The sequence below is a fragment of the Lichenostomus cassidix genome, unplaced genomic scaffold (assembly GCF_008360975.1).
Source record: "Lichenostomus cassidix isolate B80296 unplaced genomic scaffold, HeHo_3.0 HiC_scaffold_639, whole genome shotgun sequence".
Classification (NCBI taxonomy): domain Eukaryota; kingdom Metazoa; phylum Chordata; class Aves; order Passeriformes; family Meliphagidae; genus Lichenostomus; species Lichenostomus cassidix.
In genome coordinates, this window is record NW_028147411.1 from 1 (window position 1) to 25,000 (window position 25,000).

General features: G+C 49.0%; 3 protein-coding genes and 1 long non-coding RNA gene across 5 annotated transcripts; 2 read left to right on the top strand and 2 right to left on the bottom strand.

The window, feature by feature from the left end:
• Positions 1 to 6: 6 nt before the first annotated feature.
• LOC146423231 (schlafen family member 11-like) lies at positions 7 to 4,163 on the bottom strand (the record flags this gene model as incomplete). The annotated part of the gene is made up of 4 exons (XM_085045017.1): positions 4,092 to 4,163; positions 2,189 to 3,294; positions 1,029 to 1,157; positions 7 to 591 (listed from the first exon to the last, which is right to left on the bottom strand). Coding segments are annotated over exons 2-4 (1,813 nt in total), but the record flags the coding sequence as incomplete, so codon positions are not given.
• Positions 4,164 to 8,726: 4,563 nt separating this feature from the next.
• LOC146423232 (schlafen family member 11-like) lies at positions 8,727 to 16,165 on the bottom strand. Of its 2 annotated transcripts, none has more exons than XM_085045014.1 (4): positions 14,911 to 16,165; positions 13,755 to 13,874; positions 11,035 to 11,782; positions 8,727 to 10,045 (listed from the first exon to the last, which is right to left on the bottom strand). In XM_085045014.1, the coding sequence occupies exons 1-4, from the start codon at positions 16,163 to 16,165 to the stop codon at positions 9,256 to 9,258; spliced, it is 2,913 nt and encodes a 970-aa protein (XP_084901140.1). In that variant the 3' UTR covers positions 8,727 to 9,255. The 2 variants fall into 2 exon arrangements, with proteins under 2 accessions (XP_084901140.1, XP_084901141.1); XM_085045015.1 differs by having other exon boundaries at positions 13,755 to 13,883; positions 14,911 to 16,009.
• On the top strand, positions 11,596 to 17,720 carry LOC146423233 (uncharacterized). The gene is made up of 2 exons (XR_014847616.1): positions 11,596 to 11,676; positions 15,539 to 17,720. It is a non-coding gene; the product is annotated as an uncharacterized LOC146423233 (long non-coding RNA).
• A 1,174-nt stretch (positions 17,721 to 18,894) lies between these two features.
• Positions 18,895 to 24,964, top strand: LOC146423234 (tectonic-like complex member MKS1). Its single transcript, XM_085045018.1, has 10 exons — positions 18,895 to 19,039; positions 19,112 to 19,325; positions 20,092 to 20,247; positions 20,643 to 20,740; positions 20,937 to 21,065; positions 21,385 to 21,489; positions 22,202 to 22,310; positions 23,240 to 23,296; positions 24,192 to 24,234; positions 24,744 to 24,964. The coding sequence occupies exons 1-10, from the start codon at positions 18,942 to 18,944 to the stop codon at positions 24,824 to 24,826; spliced, it is 1,092 nt and encodes a 363-aa protein (XP_084901144.1). The 5' UTR covers positions 18,895 to 18,941; the 3' UTR covers positions 24,827 to 24,964.
• The last annotated feature ends 36 nt before the right edge of the window (positions 24,965 to 25,000 follow it).

The following is a 25,000-nucleotide window of genomic DNA, read 5'->3' on the forward strand; positions in this document are numbered from 1 at the left end:
GGTTGCTGGAGATCAGCTCATATTGTCTGAGAGTGAGAAGGTTGAAAATCTCACAGCCAAGACTGTCACTCAAGTAGGACTTAAAGCTCAGTACAACAATCACAAGTGCTTGCAGGAAGGCAGGAATCTCCCTGGAGGTGAGGATGTAATTCTCTGGGTACAAGCTGATGGAATCAGACTGGGTTTCTTGCCACGGAACATCATTCTCTGCAACTCCCATCTGGTCATTGGTGCCATTCAGCTGCAGGATTTGGGGAATCACACACACTCTTGAAGTATATCCCCCGTCATTGACCAACTTTTGCTTTAAAGCACGAGCAGTTTCTTTCCAGTTTCCAGACATGACACAAGAGGCATCCTTGACTACAGTGAACAACACTGGATACTGATTGTCAGCTACTAATAGAGCATCACACACAACATCCTGGTTTTTCTGCAATCCAATGTCAACTGCCCAGCTCCTGGAAAGTATCAGTACCCCCCTGGTAAGTCCATTGAGTTGTCTTCTCAATAAATCCTCTAATCCAGGATACTCTGAGAACAGATTGGTGCAGATGGTTTCTGGCTTCCATTTGATTTCATTAGAACCCACTAGGAAAAAAAAAAAAAGAAAAATTAGAAGAGCAAAATACAGCAAATTCCTTACTCAACACACCAGTTACTAGGGGAAGATGCTATACCATGAGGTCATCAAAGTGATTCACTACTTTGATTTCAATTGTACTCAAAATAATTTATTCTCTCTTTTTCCTCCCTGAGAAGACTTTTGAGCATAACAGAGGTCAGACAGTACTCAGAGCCCTGGAGCATCAGCTATATTCTCAGGAATTGTGTGCATGAGGGATTATACTTAGTGGCAAAAAAAAAGGAGATGACATCAAAAGAGCTGAAAAATCAGGGAAATCAACATTCTCAGACACCTTAACAACGCTTTGCTTAAAATCTGGAACTTATATAATTCTGTCTTCCTTGAAGTCCTGTCAAATGCAAGCTTAAATGAATAAAGAATTACAGAAGAAATATCTTACCTGGGTAGAGACATTCTTGCAGTTCAGCTGCACACTGGAGATCAGCTTTGCAATAAACTGGCTTGCTCAGAGGAGGGCCATTTGCCAAACTGAGCTGAATCCTAAAATCGTCAGCCAGACAGGATAGATCTTGGGGGGAAAGAAATTTATATTATACCCAACAAATTATATCCTTCCTCATGAACTGGTAACCCAACACTAAAGAGTAACTAAAATGATTAATTTAAAACCTTCCTTTGCAATCCTTCCCAAGCAAATCCTGCCTAAACAGTTCAGGATGCCAGGACTCCAGTGGTGAAGCCCTGGCCCAGGGAGTCCAGAGAAGCTGTGGCTGTCCAATCCATGGAAGTGTCCAAGGCCAGGTTGGATGAGGCTTGGAGCAACCTCATCTAGTGGAAGGTGTCCCTGCCCATGGCAGGCAGGTGGGACAGGATGATCTCTAAGGTCCCTTCCAACCCAAACCATTCCATGATTCTATGACCTGTATTTGCTGTAGAAGACAAAGGGCTCTCTCTAAAAGGTGGCTTAGCAGGTCAAAGCCAAGATCTAGATCCCATGTGGGATGAGCTTGGGACTCAAGCTTTGGAAGGGGAGGGATTTCACAATGAAGTGGGGCAAAATGCCTTAAAACAAGCCTTACACCCTGCTCCTTAAAAACAGCCCTTAACAACCACAGAACTGCATTCAGCACCTGTGCAAAGTGCTCCCCATGGGAAGCAGCAAAAGGAAGGACTTCTTTTGTTTTTCAGAATAACCCCTTTTGGACACCTCAAGGGCCAGACTGCCAACAGGACATCACTCCCTCCTAAACATCACAGTACACAAAGTCAACTTCAAGTGTTTACTGCAGTTCTCACTAAGAGTAAGGGTAGCTTCTGGGTGATCTTGACTCTTCCCACTTCATTTAGGGATATGGGATCCCTAGGAAGCCAAATTCCATTTGGAAGTGCCTCAAGAAGTCCTGCTGAGCAGGCTCAGAGAGCAGGGTGCCACTGCAGGCCAGTGACTGCACTGTCACCCTAGTGCCCATGGCTGGGCATGGGCCAAAGGCCCTTTCTAGGTTTGGTGACAACACTCATCAAAACAAGTTGGTCTTTCCTCCTTCACGTTTCCAGCCCCAGGCAGAAATGAAGTTGGCACTAACAAAATGCATATTTTACCTGGGTCTGCAGCTGTCATGAGCTCCATCCATTTCCTGACACTCAGTCTTTCAATTTTGTCACCCATCACCATCCAGGATTCAGGGTCACCATCAAACACAGGGCAGCAGGAAGGTTCAATGTGCACAGCACAGACATAGCCATGAGAACAGCCTGCTTGGTCATAAACACCCAGGATGTGTGTCTGGAATTGCACACCAGCCCCAGAGCCACAGAAGTGATAGACAGATGTTGAGCGAACAGCATCAGCCACTGCTTGTTTTAAGGCTTTTTTCTCCACATCACTGTGGCTTCCAGTGATTTTACCATCGTCATCCACGCCAAAAAATAAATATCCACCCTCAGTATTTGCAAAGGCAGATACATATTTAGGAAGGTTTTTTCTAATGTATTCCAAGATACACTTGGTACTGTATTCCTTAAATTCAATATGTGTGGTCTCTGTGAAATTCAGGTGTTCCCCAAGCAGCACTTTGTCCCTCTCTATAAACCTGGCCGCAGCAATCTGGATGTCGTGCTCCTGAATGTTCACAGGAGTCTCCTCTGCTCCCTCACCCAAAGTTACCCGAGCTCTCTTGGTGCTCAGCCCATTCTCATTGAGCCACTTGTCACCTCTTTTCTTCCTCAGGAATTCAAGCACATCTCTGGAATTCACAGGGTAAACTGAAGTGTCAGACCTCCTAAACAAACCAGTGCTCAAACTGCAGAGACGTGGCTTTGTGGCTGCACTTCCCTGCTCTGTGCCTCCACAGCTCCACGTTTTAACAAAAAGCAGCATGTTACTCCCCTTCTGCATCCATGTGAAGTATTCAGAAGTGTTGCTGCCACTGACACAATCTCTGAGGCTCCCCTCTATGTCCTCACCAATGCCATGCTCCTGGAAGCTGTAATTGCTGTCCTTACTCTCCATCTTCACTATTCCTCCTCCTGAATTCAGCAACACATACACTGCAGTGGAAAGGACATTTCGTTCCATTCTCTGGTTGCAAGAAATCTTCCTTCTGGAAATCTTTCCTAAATGTATTTTCCCAATATCTACCACCACGTCTGCATAGTTCGTGTTCAAGTCAATCAGCAGCCGCCCTTCCTGCTTGGCCATCCTGATCCTGAAGAGGTATGTTATTAAAAACACTTCATAAGTTATCACAGAATCATCAGGTTTGGGAAAGCTCTCTGAGACCACTGAATCCAACCATTTCCCCAGCACTGCCAAGGCCATCGTTGCAAACTGTGACATCTACACATCTCTTAAACCCCTCCAGGGATGGTGACTCTACCACTACCATGGGCAGCCTCTCTTTCTGTGAGACATTTCCCCCAATATCCAACCTGAACCTCCCCTGGTGCATCTTGAGGTCGTTTTCTCTTCTCCTGTCCCTTTCTCCCTTGGAGAAGAGCCTGACCCCCACCTGACTGCACCCTCCTGTCAGGGAGCTGTAGAGAATGAGAAAGTGCCCCCAGAGACTCCTTTTCTCCAGGCTGAGCCTCTGGCTCCCTCAGCCACTCCTCATCACACTAGTACACTCTGCTGTCCTTCGCTGGACACGCAAAGAAGGGCACACACACGGCAGCGGGGCCAAGAAAACCCGGAGAAAAGGGGAAACATTGGGAAGTAAAAGTGAAAATAATTGCTCGCAAGAGCAAGGAGCTCCGAGCGCGCTGGTGCAAAGTCCGGGGGTTAATGACGGGAATTGCCGGGGCTCTTTGACACTGCCCTGAAGCCACCTCCAAAGCGCATCCCCTCTCCCCACAGCCGATTCCTCCCAGCCCCGAGCCCCGCGGGCGAGGAGCCCCGCGAGCAGAGCCTCCCGGGCGGCTGCGGAGCGGAGCGGAGCGGGCAGAGCCCGAGCAAGTGCCGCTGCACAGGGCGGAGGGGCTGCCTCAGGCTCCGTCGCTGACCCACCTTCCCAGGGGATACGAACTCCGGCCCGGCTCCGAGGGCTCGACTGGTGCGACCGTCACACTTCCTTCCCGTCGAACTCGAAACATCAAAAATGTACTTCCCGCCCCTTCCTCTCGCCACTCCCGCCCGTTCCTGTCCCTCCCACACCCTCTGCACTTGCATTCCAAATCGTTTATTCAGCACTAGAATAACTTCCCTCTTCCACGCCTTCGCCAGGCTCGATCGGCGGGACGCACAGTGTCTGGAGGAGCAGCAGAGCCCCGGGGCTCCGCAGTGCACAGCCACCAAACCTTCATGTGAACCCGCACATCCCTCCGTGTGAGAGTGTGATAAATGAGTGAATGGCAAATGTTGGCTTTTGCATATATGAATTTAACATTTACAAGTGATAATGTACTGTGTAAAGTAGTACTAGGATAAAATAGAGTTAAGTAGAAACAAGGTTAGAATGAATTATAACTTCGAAATAGTTGTAATAGGTTAGAAAAATTAGTAAATTACCATTTATTTATGGTAATAAATATTTTTTTAAGTCGATAAATCCAGAAATTAAGACACCCTAAAGAAACAAAACAAGACATACCACATCGATCCCAGGAAGTCTGTTATCTCCATTCACACCTCTCTGAGAAACTGTCAGACAGAAGCTGGAAGTCGAAAGAAAATCTCTGCCTACAGCTCTGAAAATACCTAAAAGACCCACAACAGCGCCCAGCAGAGAGATCGGAGAGGGGGGAACAAAGTGGAGTGTAAATTGTCTTTGACACTGAATGAATACATAACAGTTAAAGAAGGCACTTAAACTCACAGTAAAATGAATAGAATTGAGCCTCTGGAAAAATTGCTAAGCGCCCAGCGCTGTTTGCCTTTGCTCTCCTAATAAATGTTCAATATCATACTTCTAAAATTTCCAGCTTCTGTATTCGTTTATTACAAGAGGGTCCCTTCAACAGGTTTTGGACAATCAGAATTTGAAGAGCCACACTGCTGATGTCCCATTTGACATGACAGTAAGAATGGGGCTGTCAGCATACAATGTCTGTTACAACAGCTGGGGGACTTCAAGCCTTTAAGGGTTCCTGTTAGAATGAGGAACTCTCAGGGGTCCATTGCAGTTTCTGATTGTGATATCATATTTATTGCACAGCAGCACATGAACTCTAGTGTTGGCTCTGGACGCTGTGCAATGCATAAAGTGGGAGCATGCTGGCTCTGTCAAGTGTCAGGGTGGATGAGAAGCACAATCTTCCTCAACCAAATAAACATGCATTAGGTAGGCAGGTTCATGTGTATTTTATGGTATAAAAGATGTAACTTTTTACCTTTTGGTTTGCTTGATTTGTGGAAACCACCGTGCACCCTGCAGAGAAGAAAGAATGTCTTCTTTCTTAAAACAGACTGTGTCTGTGTTCAGAGAGCTGCTAAAATCGGCAACAGCGTGAGGGTACTGGTGGTGTCCGTGAAGATGCAGGGACAGACTAGCAAGGGGGTAATGAACACCCCAGAGAGGGGCAGGTTCAGGTGGCTTCTCACACACAGCTGAGGGCCCAGAGCTCTGTCCATGGCTGCTGGAGGTCCCTCAGCGTTTCTCTGTATGGAGGGCTTTGTCCTGAGGCCTGCTGTGGAGGGCTGTGGGGGATCCCCTCACAGAGAGGCTGTGCAGACCCTCACGGGGAGCTGTGTGGGACACCCTTCCTGGAGGGCCCTGAGGGCCGTGGGGACCGTCACAGGGAGCGGTGTGGAGACCCCCTTATGGAGGTGTGTGGAGCCTCACAAGGCTGGGGGGATCCCCCAGGGGCCACGGGAACCCTCAGAGGGAGGGATGTGTGCGATCCTCCCTCACACGGAGGGGTGTGTGCGATCCTCCCTCACACGGAGGGATGTGTGCGATCGTCCCTCACACGGAGGGGTGTGTGCGATCCTCCCTCACACGGAGGGGTGTGTGCGATCCTCCCTCACACGGAGGGATGTGTCTGATCCTCCCTCACACAGGCTGCGGGACTCCTGTGGCGCCGAGCGGGCCCGGGCAGCTCGGAGCTCCGGCCGCGGGGAGGCGCTGCCCGCCCGCGCACGGCGCTTTCCCGGAGCGCAGCTATGGCGGGCGCGGCCCGGTGCGCGGGCAGCACCGTGTGTCGCTCCCGGGACCCCGCCGTGTACCGCTCCCGGGACCCCGTCCGCAACCTGCGCCTGCGGTGAGCGCCCGCCCGGCCCCGGCCCGGCCCCGCCGGCCCGCACAGCCCTGACGCTCCGCTCCTTCCCCGCAGGGTCCGTGTCCAGCGGGTCAGTGCTTGATCACTGCACAGGGAAGAAGTTCTTCCTCGTGTTCGGGTGGAACTTTCTAGGCATCAGCTCCTGCCCGTTCCTCTTGTCCCATTGCTGGTCCCCACGGAGCAGAGCCTGGTCCATGCTCTGAGCCCTCCTTGCAGACACTGACAGACAGCGATGAGGCTCCTTCCCAGTCTCTCCTCTCGAGGCTGAACAGCCCCAGCTCCCTCAGCCTTTCCTCATAAGAAAGGTGCTCTTTGATCAACTTTGTCACCCTCTGCTGAACCTGCTCCAGGAGCTCCATGTGTCTGCTGTCCTGTCCAGAACTGGACAGGCTTGGGGGAGTTTCCTGACACTCCCTTTTCTGCACTTCACTGTGGGGTTCTGTTATAAATGAAATCACGGAATTGTCTTTTGTAAAGGGTTATGAGGTTTTTGTCATGGTTATTTGTTAATATGTTTTGTCTAATTTTTAAGTGTTATGGTTAATACAGAAGAGGGCTATGCAAGCAGCCAATCCATCAGAAGAAGACAACGAGCCAATCGGAGCACCTGAAGGAGCAGGGTTAGGGGGTTATAAAAACTGTATCCGCTACCCGAGGGTGTGCCTCTGGCTATCCCCATCGGTGGTTAAGCACTCAGCGCTGCACTTACCTTTGTGTAAAGGCAGACAGTCATCCTAAGCCTCTTGTCGTTATTTGTACTCTGGAAAAGAGTGAATAAACTCTTTCAAAATTTACATATTGAGGCAGAATTTCTCACACTATACAGTGCTGTTTTATGGGTTTGAAATAAGGGTAACTCCCCCACTGTCATCATCCTAAGGTTTAAATTGAGGGGGAAGCCCAGTCGGCCCTCCTTTTTAAGGGCTTGAATTGAGGGAAAATCCCCCTTTTCCTGTAACTCGAGAGACTTAAAGTGAGTGAAACCCCTCTTTTCCCAATATTTTAGGGGATTAAATTAAAGGGAAGAAGCCCTTAATTTGCCATTGTTTCAGTTTAGGTGGAGGTAAACACTTTCCCTGTTCCTTCATTTCAAGGGGTTCAGTTGAAGGAAGCTCCCCTTTTTCAGCATTTTAAGGGTTTAAATCCTCATTTCAGGGCACTTCTACCCATACCCTGGTACTAAATGTCTCGTACAGGAGTGAGCCTTGCACATACATCACCCTAATGCCACACTTTTATTTATAATGTATATAGCCCTAATTAGAGATCCCAGTGAGAGTCACATGAGTCACCCATTCATATAATTACTAATCTTCACCCCCCTACTTAATCACACGTGGAGTACTACTTAGTAATCTCCATGGAATAATTACACAAGTTAACAACAATTTTTCCAACTTATCTAGCTATGCTACCAAAACACAGAGTTTTATTTCTTCCCTTTTGCTCACAGTAGTTGTATCAAAAAAGAATGTGCAATCATTTTCTCAAAGTTTTCTTCTCTGTCAAGCCCTTTACTCACCTTAAATTTAAGTCAGAGGTGCCAAACAGCTGTACCTCCTCTGAGGGCTTTTACACCAGGTGGTATTTGCTTCCTCCCTTTTCTCAGGCATGGTGGGGACGAGAGGCAGGTCCAGCCAGGGGTATATTAACCCCAGCCTCTGCCAAAGCAGTTCATTCTCTCTCTGGGATTCACTAGGGTGAGACCTCTCCTCTCATTTCAATGAGGGGGATCTTTCAGGTCATCTCAGCTTTTTTTTGGCAGGTACTTCTGGCATCTAAAGCAAGAGAGGCTTTGAAGACATGGTGAGGAAGATAACATTGGATGCAAGGAGTATTTAAGTTCACAATTTTGGGGACCTGCCTCATGTCAAAGACCACATCCAAAATTGCAGCTTCCAGTTGGTAAGGTGAGGATTGTGACAGGGAGAGGGAGTGTAAGCAGGGTGCCAGGTTAGGAATTACAGGGGGACAGAATGGGGGGGACTATGAGCCAGATGAGTATTGATTGCAGCACAGAACTAGATGCTATCAGAGTTGTTGTATTAGTGATGAAATTATAAGCATCCTTTGTGTTTTTTGTGTTTTACAGGTGATCTGTAGCATGGCTTTTCCAGGAGTATACTGTGGGAGACACGGTCAAGGACTTTCCTGAAGACACTTCAACAGCCTTTCCCTCATCTGCTAGGCAGGTCAGCTGGTCATAAAAGATCAGGCTGGTCAGGCAGGATCTGCCTTTCTTAAACCTGTGCTGGCTGGGTCTGATCCCTTTGTTGTTCTGCATGTGTCTCCTCATCAAACTACTGCCTGCACTGGAAATCTCTTCTCACTTCTTTGGAAATTCCTATTATTCCAGGAATACTGGCCTTTGCTGTGTTCTCCATTTTCAGATCAGGATTGCTGGCAGCCACAAACACAAGAGATCTCAAAGACCAGAAAAAACCCTTTATTACAGAAAAGCAGAAAGATAAGAAAATTGTACAGAAGTCTTTGTAGAATAGTGTTCTGGTTATTTTTTTACCCTGGGCAAATAAGACATTACCATGTCACTATTAACCCAGCTTTATGAAATTTATTATCAGAGTAAGCAATTAAAGATCCAGTGTTACAGACAGACATTGGCAAAGCTCCACCAATAGTTGGCAGCCCAGACAGAAGGAAAAGACATAATTAGGTGGTAGATTCTCAACAGGGGTTTTACAATTGAGGTTTGAAGAGCCACATTGCTGATGTCACATTTGACATGACAGTAAGAATGGGGCTGTCAACAAACACTCTATTGCAACAGCTGAGGGACTTGAACACTTCAAGAGTCCCATTATAATAAGGAAATGCTGGGAACCCACTGCAGTTTCTGATTGTGGTATTATATTTCTCTAAGGTGGCTCTGTGGTATCACTGGATGAGTGAAACATTCCAATATGCAGAGGAATCCTTGTCTGAATACAGGCCTCTTAAAAATACCTTTTCCACTTATACAGCACATGGAGTTTGGTGTTGGCTCTGGACACTGCACAGAGCAAAAGATTGGGAATCATCCACTCATTTTTAGTATAAGGGTGGATGACAAACACAATCTTCCTTTCTAGGCCAGAGAAGCGTCGGATGCTGTCAAGAACAATGATGTCATTTAAAACATTCTCTGCTGGACCCACCACCTCCCTCACCCTGCCCTTCCTTATTTGTCTTTCTAGCTGAGGTTGCAGACTCCGTTTGAACTCCTGGACTTCCTGCAATGTGCTGCACAGGATCGCAATGTCTCCGAGGCGATAACCTTGCTCAATGTAGCTCTTGCAGTTCTTGGCCACATACTTTACCACTTCATCTTTGCCCATATGGTCATTTATGACACAGTCACCTGACAAAGAATGGGCACATTCTGCCTGACTCAACAACTTTTCCAGCATTTCATTGACAACACATATTTTACGTGCTTTCAGGATTTTTGACATTATATCAAACATGACATTATATATTTGCTTGCCATTACGCACCACTTTGGTCATCCATTCCCGAGGGTACAGTTTTGAAAAGTCAAGACCACAGTCATATGAGTAGGTGGTCTGGAAGAAATCCAGGAAGACCCAGAAAACACCTCTTTCCTTGACTATGGACTCGGCCTGTTGGTGCCACTTTCCGTCATCATCATGAAAATTCTGAGCTTCATCAACCACAATGTGTTTCACATGTGGGAAGTCCTTCTTCAGGAAGGTAACACGTGTCACAGCCTGGCAGATCTCATTTCTACGAAAAAGGAAACAGAAACCCAAACCCAAACAAAGTTAATCAACAGCAGATATGACCAGTTGTTACTGACTGCCTCCATCTCTCCAGGGGTTCGTACATGGAGGGCTCGCCCTGCCAAACAACAACAGATTGCCCATCTCAGCTGGAGTATGCTGTTTTCCCCATGTAAATATTTATTCCAAGGGATTGGCTGTGCACAGGCATTGCTGCACAGCCCCCACCACCTTTGGATCTCACCCAGGAGGAGCCTCAAGCCCACCTTTCTACATGGCCCCCATGTCAAGGCTCCCTGGGGGTCCCTCTGCCCTGCTCTACCATGGTGCCTGGGCTCCTGTGGAAAGATGGGTTCCCTTTCTTACCAGGGTGAGCTGGGACTGGCAGCACTTCTGCTGCCTGCTGGGGCCAGGAGCTGCTGCTGGGCACTGACAAGGCTGCAATTCCCTGATGCCATGTGCCTTGTCCACCCTGGTGGCCTGCTGACCTCCCCATGCTGCCACAAGTGGAAATGCAGCAAGAACAGGGCTGGGGAACTGCTCTGCCTCAAATGTTCTCCCAAAAGAAGCCTCTGTTCTCCATGTTTACACGGCCCAGGACCAAGAGCAGTTCCTGGCACAGCTGCACAGAGCCTGCAGCAGACCCTCCACAGAATGTGCTGGGGCAGCAGCAGGGAACAGCAGATGGGCACTTTTGGGGTCAGCACCAGCTCTAACAGACCATTACACTGAGGCCACTGGCTTTGGAAGGTCTAGCACAGTCCTGCAGTCCCCAAATGTGGGATGCTCACTGCAATCACTGAGTGCTGGATCTGGGCCACAGCTCAGCTCAATCCCACTTTGACTATAAACTCCTTTCTTGAGATGAAGGTTGTGTGTTTGTGCCAGGCAAAGTTAAAACTTAGGCAAAGAGAGGGAAAATCACAAGGGCTTGTGCTGTAGACATAGAGGGTGCAATGACAGAAAAAAGAGGAAAGACACATGACTGCTTACCCCACAAAATTCCTCAAGGGCTGATTTTCACAAACATAAAGTATCTCCTCTGCAGAACAGTGAAAAGTGTTCTTTATTCTCTCAATAAGCTTCAAAGCCACGATTGTTTTCCCAGTTCCAGGAAGACCAAGGACAAACAGCTTCCTGACTTTGTTCAGGTTGCTAGAGATCAGCTCATATTGTCTGAGAGTGAGAAGGTTGAAAATCTCACAGCCAAGACTGTCACTCAAGTAGGACTTAAAGCTCAATACAACAATCACAAGTGCTTGCAGGAAGGCAGGAATCTCACTGGAGGTGAGGATGTAATTCTCTGGGTACAAGCTGGTGGCATCAGACTGGGCTTCTTGCCAGGGAACATCATTCTCTGCAACTCCCATCTGGTCATTGGTGCCATTCAGCTGCAGGATTTGGGGAATCACACACACTCTTGAAGTATATCCCCCGTCATTGACCAACTTTTGCTTTAAAGCACGAGCAGTTTCTTTCCAGTTTCCAGACGTGACAGAAGAGGCATCCTTGACTACAGTGAACAACACTGGATACTCATTGTCAGCTACTAATAGAGCATCACACACAACATCCTGGTTTTTCTGCAGTCCAATGTCAACTGCCCAGCTCCTGGAAAGTATCAGTATCCCCCTGGTAAGTCCATGGAGTTTTCTTCTCAATAAATCCTCTAAGCCAGGATACTCTGAGAACAGATCAGTGCAGATGGTTTCTGGCTTCCATTTGATTTCATTAGAATCCACTAGGAAAAAAAAAAAGAAAGGAAAAATTAGAAGAGCAAATACTTTACTCAACACACCAGTTACTAGGGGGAAGATGCTATACCATGAGGTCATCAAAGTGATTCACTACTTTGATTTCAATTATCCACAAAGTAATTCTCTCTTTTTCTTCCCTGAGAAGACTTTTGAGCATAATTCTCAGAGATCAGACAGTACTTTTCTTGGTTTGAAAGACAGGTGCTTGCTAAGAGAGGTGGAACCCTCCCTTAGAACAGAGAATGTGATTTCCCTTCCCTCCGAACTATTTTAATTTTGAAATTAAGGGCTTTCAGGCAGTGGTGTGGGGAAAAGGAGTAACAATTCTTTACTAGTATCTACAGCAGAGTAAACAAGAAATAACAAGAATAACAACAACAAGCAAAACCAGAAAACCAATAGCAGATATCTTTTTGAGCTGTTGAGCACTTTCCCGTGTGGTGCAATCACGGTTGCAAGCAGCAGGGGCGCTGTTGAGCTCCCGGCCGGGCAGGGCAGGTGCGATGACACCCGAGCGGCTGCAGGTGGCGCTGTGGCGCAGGGTCAGGTCAGCCTCACTCAGTTGGTTAATGGACGGGCTGAGAAGCAGGCAGGCAGGCAGCTTGGGGCAGTGAGCGGGGTGGCAGGGACAGGGGCTGGCTCTCTCCCGGGCCAGCCAGCGATGTGACAGGGACTGTGCAGTCACAGCAGATGCCACGGTCTTGTGTGGCAAAAACGAGGTGGGCGGCAGGGACAGGTGGACTCCCCCGCTGCTGCTGCAAAAAACACAGCCAGGAAAAGGTGCACTCCCGGTGGGGAAAGAGGTTGAATCAAAGCTCACCCAGCCAGGAGGAGAAAAAGCAGAGCACAGTTGGATCTCCTGCGGTCGCAGCCAGAAGCCAAAAGCAGTTGCTTTCCTCCTGGTGTCCCACAAACGAGTGTCCGTCCAGCCGGGAGAGCTTCCTCTCTACACTACACCCAGCCCAGAGTCTTCGTCTCTTACAAAAGACTTAATAGCTCTGAGCACCCAGCCATTTGTCTCCTAGTAGCAGGATGGAGGAAAATTCCAACTTCCCCAACCTTCAACAGTACTCAAAGCCCTGGAACATCACATATATTGTCAGGAATTGCGTGCATAAGGGATTATACTTAGTGGCAAAAAAAGGAGATTATATCAAAAAAGCTGGAAAATCAGGGGAACCAACATTCTCAGAGCAGTTGTGTCTTTTAAAAACACCTGTCCAGAATTAGAGACAAATATCTCTAGGTGGAGAGCGCTCCGAACAAATGCCTCCCCACAAAAAGCAAGGGCTTTGGTACCCCCTCCCCCCTACTCACAACAGAATTTCTTAAATGAAAGTGAAAAAAACCAAACCTATTTATTAAACAAAACACAGAGTGCGCTGCAAGGCACAGGGGAAGGGGAAAACGGGAGGAGTTATTAAACCTGAGCTAACAGGTGGTAAGCTTTAGTGTCCTTATCTCAGCTGTAGTTTCCCCTCTCCAGGGGCCCCCGAGAGCTGGGCGGAGTTGCTCCAGTAGCTCCCTGGAGGATTCTCGTCTGCCGTGCTCCGGGGCTCCTTGCGTTTTCTTGGCGAGAAAGCAAATCGGAGAAAAGGGTCCAAAAAGGAAGATGACGAAGAGGCACCCCCAGGGAAAAACTTGCAGCATCGACAGCAGCCGCCAACCAGTCCCCGGAGTGCCTTTTCCTTCGCCTCGCTTCTCCCGCAGAGAGGCTTGGGGAAGGGTTTTAAACAACCCGCTCTCCTCCCATTGGCTGAATGCAGTTAAAGCTGCAGGACTACATTTTCTGAGCATAAAAACAACGATATGGGAATACACAGGATTACCCTCACCACAGGACAACACCCTAACAATGCTTTGCTTAAAATCAGGAACTTACATAATGCTGTCTTCCTTGATGTCCTGTCAAATGCAAGCTTAAATGAAGAAAGAAGTCCAGAATAAATATCTTACCTGGGTAGAGACATCCTTGCAGTTCAGCTGCACACTGGAGATCAGCTTTACAATAAACTGGCTTGCTTAGAGGAGGGCCATTTGCCAAGCTGAGCTGAATCCTAAAATCGTCAGCCAGATCTGATGGATCTTGGGGGAAAGAAATTTATATTATACCCAACAAAATCCTTCCTCATGAACTGGTAACCCAACACTAAAGAGTAACTAAAATGATTAATTTAAAACCTCCGTTTGCAATCCTTCCCATGAAAATGCTGCCTAAACAGTTCAGAATGCCAGGACTCCAGTGGTGAAGCCCTGGCCCAGGGAGTCCAGAGAAGCTGTGGCTGTCCCATCCATGGAAGTGTCCAAGGACAGGTTGGATGGGGCTTGGAGCAACCTCATCTAGTGGAAGGTGTCCCTGCCCTTGGCAGGCAGGTGGGACAGGATGATCTCTAAGGTCCCTTCCAACCCAAACCATTCCATGATTCTATGACCTGTATTTGCTGTAGAAGACAAAGGGCTCTCTCTAAAAGGTGGCTTAGCAGGTCAAAGCCAAGATCTAGATCCCATGTGGGATGAGCTTGGGACTCAAGCTTTGGAAGGGGAGGGATTTCACAATGAAGTGGGGCAAAGTGCCTTCAAACAAGCCTTACACCCTGCTCCTTAAAAACAGCTCTTAACAACCACAGAGCTGCACTGAGCACCTGTGCAAGGTGCTCCCCATGGGAAGCAGCAAAAGGAAGGATTTGTTTAGTTTTTCAGAATAACCCCTTTTGGACACCTCAAGGGCCAGACTGCCAACAGGACATCAATCCCTCCTAAACATCTCAGCACACAAAGTCAACTTCAAGTGTTTACTGCAGTTCTCACTAAGACTAAGGGTAGCTTCTGGGTGATCTTGAATCTTCCCACTTCATTTAGGGATATGGGATGCCTAGGAAGACCTATTCCATTTGGAAGTGCTTCAAGAAGTCCTGCTGAGCAGGTTCAGAGAGCAGGGTGCCACTGCAGGCCAGTGACTGCACTGTCACCCTAGTGCCCATGGCTGGGCATGGGCCAAAGGCCCTTTCTAGGTTTGGTGAGAACACTCATCAAAACAAGTTGGTCTTTCCTCCTTCACGTTTACAGCCCCAGGCAGAAATGAAGTTGGCACTAACAGAAATGCAGGTTTTACCTGGGTCTGCAGCTGTCATGAGCTCCATCCATTTCGTGACACTCAGTCTTTCAATTTTGTCACCCATCACCATCCAGGATTCAGGGTCACCATTGAACACAGGGCAGCAGGAAGGTTCAATGTGCACAGCACAGACATAGCCATGAGAACAGCCTGCTTGGTCATAAACACCCAGGATGTGTGTCTGGAATTGCACACCAGCCCCAGAGCCACAGAAGTGATAGATGGATGTTGAGCCAACGGCATCAGCCACTGTTTGTTCTAAGGCTTCTTTCTCCACATCACTGTGGCTTCCGGTGACTTTGCCATCATCATCCACACCAAAAAATAAATATCCACCCTCAGTATTTGCAAAGGCAGATACATATTTAGGAAGGTTTTTTCTAATGTATTCCAAGATACTATCAGTACTGTATTTCTTAAATTCAATATGTGTTGTCTCTGTGAAACGCAGGCGTTCCCCAAGCAGCAATTTGTCCTTCTTTATAAACTTGACTGCAGCAATCTGGATGTCGTGCTCCTGAATGTTCAGAGGAGTCTCCTCTGCTCCCTCACCCAAAGCTACCCGAGCTCTCTTGGTTCTCAGCCTGTTCTTACTGAGCTGCTTGTCACCTCTTTTCTTCCTCAGGAATTCAGGTGCATCTCTGGAAGTCACAGGGTAAACTGAAGTGTCAGACCTCCAAAACAAACCAGTGCTCAAGCTGCAGAGACGTGGCTTTGTGGCTGCACTTCCCTGCTCCAGGCCTCCACAGCTCCATGTTTTAACAAAAAGCAGCAGGTTACTCCCCTTCTGCATCCACGTGAAGTATTCAGAAGTGTTGCTGCCACCAACGCAATCTCTGAGGCTCCTCTCTATGTCCTCACCAACGCCATGCTCCTGGAAGCTGTAATTTCTGTCCTCACTCTCCATCTTCACTATTCCTCCTCCTGAATTCAGCAATGCATACACTGCTGTGGAAAGGACATTTCGTTCTGTTTTCTGGTTGCAAGAACTCTTCTTTCTGAAAATCTTTCCTAAATGTATTTTCCCAATATCTACCACCACGTCGGCATAGTTCGTGTTCAAGTCAATCAGCAGCCGTCCTTCCTGCTTGGCCATCCTGATCCTGAAGAGGTATGTTATTAAAAACACTTCATAAATTATCACAGAATCATCAGGTTTGGGAAAGCTCTCTGACACCACTGAATCCAACCATTCCCCCAGCACTGCCAAGACCACCCCTAACCCATGTTGCAAATTGTGACATCTACACATCTCTTAAACCCCTCCAGGGATGGTGTCTCTACCACTACCATGGGCAGCCTCTCTTTCTGAGAGACATTTTCCCCAATATCCAACCTGAACCTGCCCTGGTGCAACTTGAGGTCATTTTCTCTTCTCCTGTCCCTTGTTCCCTTGGGGAAGAGCCTGACCCCCACCTGACTGCACCCTCCTGTCAGGGAGCTGTAGAGAATGAGAAAGTGCCCCCAGAGCCTCCTTTTCTCCAGGCTGAGCCTCTGGCTCCCTCAGCGACTCCTCATCACACTTGTACACTCTGCTGTCCTTCGCTGGACACGCAAAGAAGGGCACACACACGGTAGCGGGGCCAAGAAAACCCGGAAAAAAGGGGAAACATTGGGAAGTGAAAGTGAAAATAATTGTTCTCAAGAGCAAGCAGCTCCGAGCGCGCTGGTACGAAGGCAGGGGGTCAATGTCGGGAATTGCCGGGGCTCTTTGACACTGCCCTGAAGCCACCTCCAAAGCGCATCCCCTCTCCCCACAGCCGATTCCTCCCAGCCCCGAGCCCCGCGGGCGAGGAGCCCCGCGAGCAGAGCCTCCCGGGAGGCTGCGGAGCGGAGCGGAGCGGGCAGAGCCCGGGGCAAGTGCCGCTGCCCAGGGCGGAGGGGCTGCCTCAGGCTCCGTCGCTGACCCACCTTCCCAGGGGATACGAACTCCGGTCCGGCTCCGCGGGCTCGACTAGTGCGACCGTCACACTTCCTTCTCGTCGAACTCGAAACTTCAAAAAAGAACTTCTCGCCCCTCCTGCCCGTTCCTGTCCCTCCCACAGCCGCTGCACCTGTATTCCAAGTAGTTTATTCAGTGTTACAATAACTTCCCTCTTCCACGCCTTCGCCAGGCTCGATCGGCGGGACGCACAGTGTCTGGAGGGACAGCAGAGCCCCGGGGCTCCGCAGTGCACAGCCACCAAACCTTCATGTGAACCCGCACATCCCTCCGTGTGAGAGTGATAAATGAGTGAATGGCAAATGTTGGCTTTCGCATATTTGAATTTAACATTTACAAGTGATAATGTACTGTGTAAAGTAGTACTAGGATAAAATAGAGTTATGTAGAAACAAGGTTAGTGTGAATTATAACTTCGAAATAGTTGTAATATGTCAGAAAAACGTAGTAAGAAATACATGGTAATAAATGTCTTTTAAGTCGATAAGCCTTAAAGCCAGAGATCAAGACACCCTAAAGAAACAAAACAAGACATACCACATCCATCCCAGGAAGTCTGTTATCTCCATTCACACCTCTCTGAGAAACTGTCAGACAGAAGCTGGAAGTCGAAGGAAAATCTCTGCCTGCAGCTCTGAAACAACCCAAAAGACCCAAACCAGCGCCCAGCTGGCGGAAAGGGGAAGAGATTGGAGAGGAGGGGAACTAAGTGGAGTGTAAATTGTCTTTGGCGCTGAATGAATACATAACAGTTAAAGAAGGCACTTAAACTCACAGTAAAATGAATAGAATTGAGCCTCTGGCAAAATTGCTAAGCGCCCAGCACTGTTTGCCGTTGCTCTCCTAATAAATGTTCAATATTATACTTCTAAAATTTCCAGCTTCTGTATTCGTTTATTACAAGAGGGTCCCTTCAACAGGTTTTGGACAATCAGAATTTGAAGAGCCACACTGCTGATGTCCCGTTTGACATGACAGTAACAATGGGGCTGTCAGCATACAATGTCTATTACAAGAGCTGGGGGACTTCAAGCCTTTAAGGGTTCCTGTTAGAATGAGGAAATCTCAGGGGTCCATTGCAGTTTCTGATTGTGATATCATATTTATTGCACAGCAGCACATGAACTCTAGTGTTGGCTCTGGACGCTGTGCAGTGCATAAAGTGGGAGCATGCTGGCTCTGTGAAGTGTCAGGGTGGATGAGAAGCACAATCTTCCTCAACCAAATAAACATGCATTAGGTAGGCAGGTTCATGTGTATTTTACGGTATAAAAGATGTAACTTTTTACCCTTTGGTGTGCTTGATTTGTGGAAACCACCGCGCACCCTGCAGAGAAGCTAGAATGCCTTCTTTCTTAAAACAGACTGTGTCTGTGTTCAGAGAGCTGCTAAAATCGGCAACAGCGTGAGGGTACTGGTGGTGTCCGTGAAGATGCAGGGACAGACTAGCAAGGGGGTAATGAACACCCCAGAGAGGGGCAGGTTCAGGTGGCTTCTCACACACAGCTGAGGGCCCAGAGCTCTGTCCATGGCTGCTGGAGGTCCCTCAGCGTTTCTCTGTATGGAGGGCTTTGTCCTGAGGCCTGCTGTGGAGGGCTGTGGGGGATCCCCTCACAGAGAGGCTGTGCAGACCCTCACGGGGAGCTGTGTGGGACACCCTTCCTGGAGGGCCCTGAGGGCCGTGGGGACCGTCACAGGGAGCGGTGTGGAGACCCCCTTATGGAGGTGTGTGGAGCCTCACAAGGCTGCGGGGATCCCCCAGGGGCCACGGGAACCCTCAGCGGGAGGGATGTGTGCGATCCTCCCTCACACGGAGGGGTGTGCGATCCTCCCTCACACGGAGGGGTGTACGATCCTCCCTCACACGGAGGGATGTGTGCGATCCTCCCTCACACGGAGGGATGTGTGCGATCCTCCCTCACACGGAGGGATGTGTGCGATCCTCCCTCACACGGAGGGATGTGTCTGATCCTCCCTCACACAGGCCGCGGGACTCCTGTGGCGCCGAGCGGGCCCGGGCAGCTCGGAGCTCCGGCCGCGGGGAGGCGCTGCCCGCCCGCGCACGGCGCTTTCCCGGAGCGCAGCTATGGCGGGCGCGGCCCGGTGCGCGGGCAGCACCGTGTGTCGCTCCCGGGACCCCGCCGTGTACCGCTCCCGGGACCCCGTCCGCAACCTGCGCCTGCGGTGAGCGCCCGCCCGGCCCCGGCCCGGCCCCGCCGGCCCGCACAGCCCTGACGCTCCGCTCCTTCCCCGCAGGGTCCGTGTCCAGCGGGTCGCGCCGGCCGGGCCTCTCCTGCCGCGGGCGCCGCTGCCGCTCGCCGATCCCGAGCGGCCGGGCCCGGACGATCGCGCCGGCGGTGCGGGAGCGGCGCCGCTGGGAGTGAGCGCGGCCTGTCGCGCAGGCGCCCGCAGGGCCCCGGAGGAGGCGGAGGAGGCCGAGGTGGGGTGGCAGGAGAAGCTCTTCAGCCAGGTGGGTGCGCGGGGCAGCGGGAGGGACTTCACAGAACGGGTCAGAGCGGAGGGGATCACTGGGGTCATCCAGTCCGACCCCCTGCTCAGGCAGGGACCCCAGAACACGGTGATCATGCCTGTGTCCAGCCGGCTTTGAAATACCTGCAGTGAGGGAGACTCCACGCTCTCTCTGGGCCTTCTGTTCAGTGCTGGATCAGTGCACAGGGAAGAAGTTCTTCCTCGTGTTCGGGTGGAACTTTCTGGGCATTAGTTCCTGCCTATTTCTCTTGTCCCATTGCTGGTCCCCACGGAGCAGAGCCTGGTCCATGCTCTGAGCTCTCCTTGCAGACACTGACAGACAGCCATGAGGCTCCTTCCCAGTCTCTCCTCTCGAGGCTGAACAGCCCCAGCTCCCTCAGCCTTTCCTCATAAGAAAGTTGCTCCTTGATCAACTTTGTCACCCTTTGCTGAACCTGCTGCAGGAGCTCCATGTGTCTCCTGTCGTGTCCAGAACAGGACAGGCTTGGGGGAGTTTCCTGACACCCTCCTTTTTGCACTTCACTGTGGGGTTCCTTGTTTGAGGGAGAGCTGCTTTGCCCAAGCCCTTCCAGGTGAGCGTTGGTAGTTTTGCTGGCTACCACATGCGTGATCAGTGTTCGAGATGCTCTGGAGTTTGGGTTGTTTGCTGGGATTCCCAAAGCGTCTTGTTTCTGTGGTGACTTTGAAAAATGCTGAAAAACGCTTGTGGCTTTGCCAAAGCTGTGCTTTACCTGTGGTGCTGTCAGTTTGAGGTGAATCTGTATCTGAATGAGTCAGCCTGCCAGACTCCCCTGGACTGGCAGTACCATGAGGAGATCCAGAAACTGGAGAAGGCTGGAGGTCGGAAGAACTGTCGCATCTTCACCTACACCGACCACGACCGATTCACCAACCTGGAGGAGGTACCAGCTCTTAGTTGCTCAGTGCCTGTCCAAACTTCCTGGCCTACTGCAGAGGGAACATTTCTTGGTTCTTGGCTAGGCAGATACCCTGAGTGAAGGAGAACACACTGCTGCAAGGCAGCGTCACCTGGTGCTCAGACCTGGGGTGGGATGTCCTGAGTTTAGAGCAATGGTTGGGACAGCCAGAGTGACTTGGCTTTGTAGCATGTCTCTGTAGGAAGTTTGCTGGGTGGAGTGAGCTGTATTTTGCCACCAGAACAGTGAAGAACTCTACAGTCATTTAGCAATGTCCTTGTCCTCCCATGTGGTTGTGTGCATACCTGTTCCCTCCTCCAAGAGGAGAGCTGTATTTGGGAAAGATGTCCAGTTAAGCTCATTCCTGTCTGTTCTTGCAGCTCTGCCAGAAGGTAACGGACTTGGATCATGAAGTGCCATCATATCTGGTTGAGAGGATGGCCAATGTGAGGAGAAGGAGACAGGACCGTAGGCCTGTGTGAGTTCAAACTGGGGCTTGGAGCTTGTTCATGCAGGTTTCCTGGTGCTGGTGCCCCAGCTGCAGATCAGCCTGGTCTGTGGGAGCTGGTGGCTTGAGCTGTGTCACGCATGGAATCCAGCACTGTGACTCCTCATCATGGGGGGTTTGGTGCTGCTGAGGGGAGCTGTGACTGGTGCTATTCTGTTGTTGACAGAGAAGCAAGTTCTCTAAAGTCAAAAATCATCACCTGGGAACCTTCAGAAGAATTTATAAAGAGCAATCATGTAATTAACACACCTGTCCAGACCATGTACATCATGGGGGATTTGGGACCTTATGGGAAGTAAGTAAAATCCTGAAGTGATCATAATTTCCCAAAAGAAAATCCATCTTCCCTCCTTACTAAAAACACTCTTTCTTTCATTAGTTAAGGGGAGAGAATTCCAAGAGCTCAGTAACTTGGGCTGCAATTTCTTTCTGCCTCTTTCTTCGGTTGGGAGGTGGATGAGTGTATATCTCCAAAAGGCTTCTAAACCAATGTAGGAAAGTGTGGATGTGCTCCCTTCTGTATCCCCAAGTGCCTTTACCAGCTCTGCTGTTCTAGAGCATGAGAGTGTCCATGTTCTCTCTTTAGACTGTGTTTTCCTGGTGTCCTCCTTTAGGCTTGGTCACAGGGAATATGAAAATGTTCTTTGCACAATCAAGGTGGATGGCAACGGGGTGATCACAATGAAACCTGACTTCACTGGCAGCAAAGGACCTTACCGGTGAGTGGGACAGGGCTGGGCCTCTCCTGGGACTGGGGGCTGATATGGCTGTTTCCTGGTCACCCTTTGGGAAGGGGATCAACACTGAAATTGAGAAATATTTCGTTTATTTCAGAGATTTCTAAGAAAAGATTATTGTGTGCTTGTGCTCTGTGTCACTGAATGTGTGCTGCATGAGGCTTTGGTGCAAGTCCCTAGGGATGCAGGTTATCATAGAACTGTGGAATGGTTTGGGTTGGATGGGACCTTAAAGCCCATCTCGTTTTACCCCCTGCCATGGGCAGGGACAAATTCCACTAGACCAGGCTGCTCCAAGCCCCATCCAACCTGTCCTTGAGCACTTCCAGAGCTGAGGGAGCCACAGCTTCTCTGGGCAACCTGTGCCAGGGCCTCATCACCCCCACAGGGAAGAACTTCTTCCCAATATTCCATCTAACCCTGCCCTCTCTCAGTGTGAAGCCATTCCCCCTTGTTCTGTCACTGCAGGCCCTTGTAAAATTATGTTATGCATATGCTGGAAGCAAGCAACCTTCAGTTTTGAGGGAATGATGCTGGCAGGCACTTGGAAGTGAGGAGAGGGCTGTGAATGCCCTTGTCTCACTGCACAGGCTGGGTGGAGGGGACACTTCTGCATCAGGAGAGCCCCATCGATGCCTGTGCCCATTCTCTGCATAATGGGGGAGTTCTTCCCATGTGTTTTGGGGCTCTGCAGGATCGAGCTGGATGGAGAGAAGCGAGAGGTGTGGGAATACACCATTGAGAATGCGTCTGTCCAGGTGCAGCCAGAGGAGGAGGAGCGCGAGCAGCGTGTGTTCAGAGACGTAAGAGCCACAGAGCATGTTCACTAGTTCTGAGTAACACAGGCAGCTCAGACCCTCATGGAGATGTAACTGCTGGTGCTCTACACACCTGAAGTGGCAAAATGTCACTGCCCTGAGCCTCATCATGCCCAGGGATCTGAGAGCTACAGCAAATACTCCCTGACTGCTTCATCCCTTATTCCTTATAGAGACCTCACCTGTAGTTGTCCTGCCCCTGGCTGCAGTGCTTTAGGGAGTGAGAACTGATGCAAGAAACCACCCAACTCCATGCCTTCCTAGTGTCACCTGCCAGTGTTTTTCCTTCCCTTCTGAGCAGTGAGCAAACCCTTTCCTTAATCTTCCTCTTGCTGCCTGTATATTTATTAAATAATGTCTTGGTACCTGTAATGTCCCAGGATATTTCATTACTTGATCTTTCTGAATTGCCTTTTTGCCTCTGACAGTTTCTAAAAGTTTTGATTTAGCTTTTAATTTGTACATTTCCTTTCTGATTTTGTGGCCATTAAGGAAGTCATGATTTCACTACCCTGATTTCTACCTGGCGATTTCCTTGGAATAGTTTGTACCTGTGTTTTTAAGACATCATTTAAGATCTGAGTCTTCAGAGCTTCTTTTGCCTTAAAACTGGCCTTGGAGAACATCTCTAAAGCTGAAGTTGTGTGCAGTGTTAGCAGTTATGCATTTTTGTTTATTAGATATTTATTAGCTATTAGATATTTATATTAGATATTTATATTAGATATATATATTATCTAAATATTAGATATTTACATTCTTTATATTTGCTGTAACAATTAACCCCATGTGTGCTAAGCCTGGTAGCAATTTGAGTTTAAACTATATCCACTTTAATTTTTGCAGTACATAACAACATATATAATCAAAATACCACTTTTTTTGTTGCTGTTGCTGTTGTTGTGTGTTTCCAGCTGTACGGGCGGCACAGGGATTACCTCAGTGGGCTCGTGGGCTCAGACTTTGAAATGGTGAGTTGCAGAGGCACTGGCAGGGACTGGAGCTCTGTTGTCTCTGGGGAATGGTGGTGACCTGGCTCACACAGCTGCCACTTGCACCACAGTCTCCAAAGACTGTTTTGTTCCAGAGGGGTATTGGCAGCTTTTACCTTGTGGCTTCGAGCAGAAAATTGGGTCAGAAGGGAGTAGTTGCACTGGATTTGGGGTCTGCAGAGATCCATCTTGCCCCTTCAGGGTCTGCTGAATGCTACAGTGTCTGTGAGGCTCTGTGCAGTGCCTCAAGGCCTGTGACTGTAGTCCTTTGAGAACCCAGTTCTTTGAGAAGGAAGGAGGGTTTGTGTCTTCTGGGACAGTGATTGCTGTTAACTTCTTCAGTGTCAAACAGCTCTATGCGCCACTTTGTGCAAGTAAACAGCCCCTCTCGCACTCAGACTCATTCAGTTTCCCTTGTCACTGAATTATCTGAACTGGAGTCCTTTTTTTGCTCAAATATTGTTTGCCAAACAGTGAAAGTTGTGCTTTCCAGTGCTTTGATAGAGTGTCTCAGTGCTTTCCCCTGCTCCCTCATCTTGGGCAAATGCAGGAATATGACAGAAGCAGGACTGTGATTTCTGCAAGTGACTTCTCACTATGTGTTATATTGATCTTGATATCTGTAAGAGACGTGTTTACAGAAAAATTAATTCCTGTAGGCGGTTTTTTTGGGATTTGGTCTCTTTAGAGCCCCTTTCCAGAGGAACTGTTCACTTCTGGAAGTGACAGGAGAAATCATGCCTCCTTCCTGGCCAGAACATTCATGTCCAAACACCCATGAAATACCTGTATGAGATGCTGTTGGAAAGGAATTGCTGGGGTTCCACCAGTGGATGTTGAGCTCTTTATCTTGTTTATCTGCTAATTTTTCCAGCCTCTTCCTGGTACTCTGAGACTTTTCGTGAATGGAGAAATAGGTGAGTCCTTATTCTAAACAGTAATAGGGACAAATGTGGGTGTGCTGGGATGGCTGAGGGTATGATCCAAGGATTCTTGGATCATAAGCAGGCCAAGAATAAGTGATTCTCTTCCTAGAATCCTTTACTTCCTCCTTCTCCCTGTTTCCTGCAGACTATTCCCTTGAGAAGCTTTTACAGGTTAGAGGTTACAAATGTTTCAGCTGTTCTAAGAAGGCCTAGATCTGAAAAAAAAAAAGAGTGCTGTAATCTCTATTAATTTCCCAAAAAAACCAATTAAATGTGTGACATCCCTTATCTGGTTAGTGATACAGGGACAGGGCTAGTCTAGAAAGGGAATCTTCTCTGTGGGTCACCTCCTGTTACTTTGAAGACACTGACTTTTCCCAGCTTCCAGCCATAACTGATTTTCCTGGAGGTTATTGGTAGTGGCTCTCCCAGAAATCTGCAGTGAATGCTGGAAGAATTTGTGTGGAAGCAAGCAGCTGAAGTTAATTCTCTCTTCTCAGTTTCAGCACAAGGCTATGAGTATGACAACCTTTATGTGCATTTTTTCCTGGAGCTGCCTAACCGTGAGTATTCACATTCCTAGCCACATGACAGCAGTCAGGAGATGAAACAGGCTTTGGCTGGTCCATCAGACCAGCTCTGCTGGGAGTCAGCAAAAGTTAATTGTAGGGCTGGGATCTAGTCAGCGGCCTTCAGAGCTGAAATGGCAGAACTCAGCTCAGGCTGGTGGTGGTGGTCAGTCTATCCAAACTTTATT

Bases quoted from the DNA above. Each gene is read 5' to 3' on its own strand.
- LOC146423232 (XM_085045014.1), bottom strand. From the start codon at position 16,165: ATGTGTAGATGTCACAATTTGCAACATGGGTTAGGGGTGGTCTTGGCA. The intron at 13,875-14,910 runs GTAAAACCTGCA...AAGATCCATCAG, and splicing joins CATGACAGCTGCAGACCCAG to ATCTGGCTGACGATTTTAGG. The intron at 11,783-13,754 runs GTAAGATATTTA...TTTTTTTCCTAG, and splicing joins GCAAGGATGTCTCTACCCAG to TGGATTCTAATGAAATCAAA.
- LOC146423234 (XM_085045018.1), top strand. From the start codon at position 18,942: ATGGCGGGCGCGGCCCGGTGCGCGGGCAGCACCGTGTGTCGCTCCCGG. The intron at 19,040-19,111 runs GTGAGCGCCCGC...CCTTCCCCGCAG, and splicing joins GTCCGCAACCTGCGCCTGCG to GGTCCGTGTCCAGCGGGTCG. The intron at 21,490-22,201 runs GTGAGTGGGACA...GGGGCTCTGCAG, and splicing joins GGCAGCAAAGGACCTTACCG to GATCGAGCTGGATGGAGAGA.